This window comes from Morone saxatilis, unplaced genomic scaffold (genome assembly GCF_004916995.1).
Source record: "Morone saxatilis isolate NCDOM2014 unplaced genomic scaffold, NCSU_SB_2.0 Contig16, whole genome shotgun sequence".
NCBI lineage: Eukaryota > Metazoa > Chordata > Actinopteri > Moronidae > Morone > Morone saxatilis.
The window spans coordinates 15,858,179-15,864,621 of record NW_023339718.1 but is presented as its reverse complement, the minus strand read 5'-3'; the positions used below and the strand labels follow the sequence as shown (position 1 = coordinate 15,864,621).

At 43.3% G+C, this 6,443-nt stretch overlaps 1 protein-coding gene across 1 annotated transcript in view; it reads right to left on the bottom strand.

Annotated features, from left to right (window-relative positions):
• LOC118325557 (calphotin-like) overlaps nucleotides 1-5,537 on the bottom strand; it is a gene marked incomplete in the record, with an annotated part of 15,520 nt that extends 9,983 nt beyond the window's left edge. The window contains 2 exon segments of the mRNA XM_035658273.1: nucleotides 2,602-3,024; nucleotides 5,395-5,537. Coding sequence (XP_035514166.1) covers nucleotides 2,602-3,024; nucleotides 5,395-5,439 — 468 coding nt within the window.
• Nucleotides 5,538-6,443: the final 906 nt, after the last annotated feature.

Below are 6,443 nucleotides of genomic sequence, written 5' to 3'. Positions count from 1 at the left end.
AGGAAGAGTGATGAGGGTGAATTTACAAGGGAAAGAGGGGTGAGGGACTGATGGGGGGGAGGAGTACAGGGCTTCAGGAGCACAGAGGGAGCAAGCTGGTACAAAATGTTCAGCCTCGGCAGGAGACACACCCACCGCCGCTACAGGCCACAGAGAAATGAAACACATTCAGCAGTTCTGGGTGGACTGGGTGGTGGGTTTATACATACCTGACTCTCCGTGGTGACACCAAGAAGCGGAGGGGCCGCCTCTCTTTTGTCCCAAAGCCAGCTGAATACGAGCCCCATTTATACCTGCTAATTCTATCACCTATCGACCAGCCTTGCTGACTCTAGCCTGACACGTGGTGCCACTAAGTGAAACACTTTCTTGCAGGACTGTGGCCTCAAGTGTATGAGCAGTCTGGGAGCAAAGTTTCATAAAGTCAAAACTGAGAAAATCATAAAACAAAGCAAGTAAAATGTTCCTTTTTTTAACCTGTTACAGTATGTGTGTGCAGTTACAGCCAGCACGGACTAAATTTTAGTTTAGCAAAGGTGCAAATAAGTGCCTGTGTGTGTTTGTGAGAGTCTGAGCTGAATCTAGCACATCTGCGAGCAGTGAAGGAGCAATCGAAAAGCCAGGAAAGAGGGGAGGAAAAAGAGAGGTGGGTGGTGTGGTGGGAGGGAGGGACAGGGAGGGACAGGGAGGGGTCGGATACTGCCAGAGCTTAACTTAACAACTATACAATAATGGGCAGTCCATCTCCAATAGAAACGTCTTTATTGGTCCTGTATAGCTCAGTGGGTAGAACTTAATGCTAAGGTTTCACTCAAAACATCCAATATAATATATATATATATATATTAACCCAAGGATTACTGGAGAACAGACTGGCACTGAGTGACATTGTAGCAAATGGCCAAGCCACTGATAACACTGTCTCCTCTTACACCCGTCCTCGGGGATGCATCATGCACTCACAAGCACGCTGCAGCACGTGTGAGCACATACATGTGCCCAATATGTGGTCATAGCTCAGTTACTGAGAGCAAAGACCATTCATTTAGTGTGTGTATGTGTGCATTTCCAAGTGTGTGTGTGTACTTAGTTTCAACACACAGATGTACATATATGTGCAGTGTGCAGCTTGTGTGTGTGTGTGTTTGCACATAGCCTGCAGTCTACTGTCTGAAACAGAACATTCTGTTCCCAAAGTGTGTGGACGATGGCTACATGACACAACAAAGGCCATTTGTTTTGTTTTTTGCAAATGAAAATGTATAGATTTGGAAGGTAAACACAAGTTTTTAGTGAAATGCTTTTTTAGTACACAGCTCGGTGTACAGCAAAGATAAAATATAAGCTATAACTTTGCAAAATAAATAGCCAATAGCCATGCATTTCTTTCAACAGTGGACAAACTACAAGCTTTTCCATCCCATTCACCAACTTCATTGACTTTAAAACTCAAAACTTAATGGATAGTACATTACAAAAATGCAAAATGAAAAAACTCCCGCCCAACAGCATGGTAATAAATACATATGTTTAGAGAGCCTTTAGATCTCCCTATCTGTCTTATCTAATCAGCTTATTCAAAAAGTACAATTTCAAAGACATAAACATGCTTAGCGGCACAGAAATTAGGTAATGATGTATAAGGACTGCTGGAAACGCTTCGCCTAGTCCCCCACTGATGGAGCCTTCTGATCCCTCTCCTACTTTTCACCTCTTTGCTAAATGGAACATGTTGTTCCTGCTGCTTTCCACCCCCACCAATTCCACCTCCTTTCTCCCATAAGGACCCAGCCACAGCACGTACCATCTGACTAAACAGCATCTAAACTGGTCGTCCACAAAACCAAAACTTACATGGACATTCTATATACAGAAACAGCTACTGAAAGGTGTCTGTTTCCTGCAAACCATTGGCAAAATGCAACCTACTAAAGATTATTTCTCTATCAGGACATTCCAACATAACAAACCTGGCAAAATACCCCTCCCTGGTGACTGCATGCACTTTTTTTAAACATACTTAACTTTCTACAGCTCATTACCTACAGAAGGAATACACTTGATGAGATGTCTCTAGAGAATCCCATATGACTGAATTGAAGTGAACAATTTTGATTTGGAAGTAAGCAACAGCGATTACAGTAAACAAATGCAATGTTTGGCAGTACGTCAGTGTTGCTAAGCAGCGTGTGTAGCCATGTTGGAAATGAAGTTCTTCTGATAACACTTCTTTTTTTTGTACGCCCCTTGGCGTTTCGGAGAATATTGCTACAAACACCGTGCTGAGCATAATTGCCTCTGTGGAGGTGCAGTGTCTCGTGTAAGTATAAACAAAGCTTTAAAATGTCAAAAGCTCACTCTAGGATTTCTACAAATTAAGACACCAAAAATCTATCACAAATTTTAATGCAAGATCTGGTTGATTCAAAATTGGCACGTAAATTATCATGCCATATCATGCCTTATTCTCCTGTTAATATCTACACTCATAGGTCCCCACCAGAGGACCTACAGAGGAAGATGAGAAGATTAATTCCATAAATATTGCCTTAACCTGAACATTGGCTCGATATGTTGATTTTCTAGGGATAATGTTCTTACCTCAGGTACTGGTTCTGTTTCAGGAATGATCGTTTCAGCCTCCTGTACTATCTCAACTTCAACTACAGTGGACTCCGCTGGTGGAGACTCAATGACTGGTGCTTCTTCAGTGACTGGGGCTGGGACTTCAACCTTGACTTCTGCTGGTGTCTGTTCCAACACTACAGGCTCTGGTTCTGGTGCCTCTACTTGGACTGGGACAGGCACTGCGACAGGTTCTTTCACAACTGGTTTTAGTTCTACTTTTGGAGTCTCCACAATGGGGACAGCAATGGGAACGGCCGCTGGAATCTTTTTTGGTGCTGGAGTTTTAGTCGCTTTCTTTGGGGTTGCTCCAGGGGGCGCACTCACTGCAATCCCCGGGGTTGCCTTGACTGGTGGGTTGGATGCATGCTGCTCTTCGAGGGCTCTCCTCTGGGCCTGCTGCAAGGTAGAAAATACACAAAAACATCAGGGTTAATGATTGTTGTCCTGTTATTATAGTTGGAGCCACTATTTAAGTTAGTTAACTAATTGTGCTGCAGAAAATTATATTAGTTCAATTAAATTAGGCCACCCTCTTCCCTCTTGGGGACTTACTTAGTGTGACAATTTACAGTGAATTCAAAAATGCATTGAGTATCTAAAGCTAACTGCTAATTGACGAAGGTGGAATAAAAATAACCAAATGGGAGTTTTAGGGGTATGAGTGCTACTGATGCCCTCATTGTGTCCAGATACTGATGTTGTTGTCAGTCTGGGGTTCGTTCGTGTCACATTTCTGTCTGCAGGAGTACCGCGCATGCCATCCCAGCCAATTCTAACATGTTTTTCAGCTCTGGACAAAACCCCCTCGGGCTTTAATGGAGATTTTAGGAGCACAGACCACTGGAGGGAGGGGCTGGGTGACTGGGAGTGGGCCCAGCAAAGCTAGTTAGATAATGGGAGGTAATTAGTTGAATCAGAGCAGTCCTGACAGGTCTGGTGAAGCGGGAATGGAAACCGCGCGAGTCAGCAGCCCTGCTGGGTGCCCTGCGGGCCAGACAGTGGACCTAATCACATCATAATCAGGTTATAATCAGGTTACAATCACTCTCCGAAAATGCTTTTGTGAGACCGACAGCCAGTTAGGCATTCACAGTGCTAGACCAATACTGTAAGCCAACGAGGCGTGTGTGTCCATCTAGCCACCGTCAAAACAACCCCTCCCTCATCTTTGCCCAATAATATCTCCCTGTCCAAAAATGCAAACTGCGGTACCACCAAGTAAAATATACATTTAAATTAACTTTAAGTTGTTAATTGTCTTCCCTGGGCTTTATTAATGATGCCCAGACACCCTTGGAGAGAAACACTTTTTTTTATCAAAGTGGGGTTGTTTGCATACAAAGGCATGTGTTGCCAAAGGAGAGCACTCAGTTTGACTTCTTCGAGTGCCCAGCTGCTCCTTCCCCTCTTGTGCTCTGATATCTCTGAGGGAATTAGTGATAACACCCTGCTGTAAGTTACTGCAGGGGCCATTTTTATCTGAGTGTCACTGGCAGACTCTTAGAGAGATTGTGCAGACACCAATCTGGCAAAACTAAGGCAAGACATTCCTTCGGCCAGCACACTACCAAATACAGTTGTGTGTTGTTGAGAGTCTCAGACTGGCCAGCCAGTGAGATGCTTAAGGGGGGGTGGCTGAGGAAGAATGCCACAAACTTCATACGGTCAAGTCTTCCAAGAGCTGGAGGACTGGGCTTCAAGTGAGAATTCAGTGGTGAAGCAAGGGATACTTTTTAAGTTGGAATTAGATAATATAGCATGATTTGAAACAATCAATTATTATGATTAGAAAAGAACAAGAGAAGAATTTTGGGGGATTGGTGTTCGTTTGTGGAGTAACCTCTGCCCTCTGAAATTGGAGCTTCTGCTGTTACTTTCTGATTTATTGTAGACCCCTCCCCCCTCTCTGCCACACCCACTAGACCTCTTTTGGGCACTGAATGTTCAGAAGTACAAATTTCTCCCAGTTACCTAAGGGGGGTGGGGCGAGCCAACATTCCAATCATCATGTCATCGGTGCTGCGCCTTCAGTATATTTAATTATGTAATTAGTTAAACATAATTAGTGTATCATTATAACTGAATGTGGTACTTTTGAGGTTTTAATGAGAACAGAAATACATAAACCTGAAATGTACATCCCAGCATTTCACCATTTTATGCAGAGCGCACGTGGCGCGCGGGTGTAAAGCCAAGAAGTTTCTTTGTCTCTTGTACTTGTACAGAGACAGATGCATCTTTATCTGATCTTGAGCTTGATGTGTCGTGCTACTGAAATGAACTGTATCATTTCAATAGAATTCATTTCATGTGCATTGTTGGTGCAGCCATACATCTTTGAGAGGTTTTACGCGCGGAGCTTGGAGCGCTCCTCGGAGTTGAGTGCGTCACAAGAGAAGAAAACGTAAGAAAAGTCAAATAAGAAAATTATTGTTACAGAATGAAAACATGCCGATATGCCAATAAAAGGAAAACTTCTCGTCTATTTTTTTCACCTTTCTGTTACATCATGAGCATTATTTGTATTTTTATGCATCAGCAATCACTACGGCTTAAAGTAAAAACAATTGTATGTCATTTGGAAAAACGGAGACGCACAGAGTTTAAATAGCCACTAGCATTAAAACAAGACAAATTTTCGGAGGGAAAAAAGTCACCACAAAATCACTTGAGCTCTCATTATAATTAAGATCCTAAAGACTTTGAATATGCTCCTGATGAGAACAACAAATATAAGGGAAATGATGCGCGCTTGCCACCACTTACCACCCTCCTCATGCGACGCTTGTTCTTCTTCCTCTTGCTGGGCATTTTGGTGCGTGCTGGTGAAAACAAGTCAGAACCCAGAAATGAAGCGAGCAGAAAGGCAGAGTGAACAAACTGGATCTTTATAGAGCCCCGGGTCTCTCTCTTACCTTTGAACCGAACCTATGGGAGGACTGGGATGAAAGATGGGGGGCGTGGAGAGGCAGACTCACATACACGTCCCCCCCCCAACACACATGCACGTGCACGACAGCTCAGTGAAATGATTGTAGCAGAGTTGGGCTACCTATTGGCTGGATGGTGGGATATGTTATGTAACCCCTCCATCAAAGCAGAGAGAGAGAGTGGCCCATGGGCTTGTAGAGTGCCACACCCCCTTCCATGGAGCAACCAGAAATACTTTTTGACTCAAGCACATGGTAACAGCCACATGTGCTCTAAAATATTTTGTAACTGCTGTATGTTTGGAGCAGAACATAAAGCATGCTACCATTCCAATCTTATGCTTGAGAAAAAAATGCACACAAAGAGCCATTTGAATACAAAACAGTGTGTGCTTCTGTCAACTCTTTTGAATTCATTCAATCGTGAAGCCAGAGAACAGTTTTCATTGTGCGCATCTTATTCAGGGAATAAAGAGAAAGAAAACATGCACATGTGTTTACGCCCACCGCCCCCCTGCACTGCATCAGTTGTGAGCACCCATTGTCTCCATACTTGTGTACAACTGTACTCATGCATAATTACAGAAGAGAGAAAGTTTTATTATGTCATTCATTGTCCTAATCATGTTAAAGAAACACTGACTTTCATAAATATGTTTCTTTACTTCACATAAGTTGTGCAGTGAGAAGTGAGATAAGTTTTCATTTTTGGAAGGAGGGGTTTTGTTTAGCTGCTGCTGTTATATTCAAACTGATGTTTGACAACATGGCAGTTTCGCCTGAAGGCTTGCAACTTGATTTATTCCTCAACCGTGTGAGTGCAGATGGATTACATGCAAACAGTGCTTCTACATGTCTCCAGCACATCCGTGGTGATCATTCCAT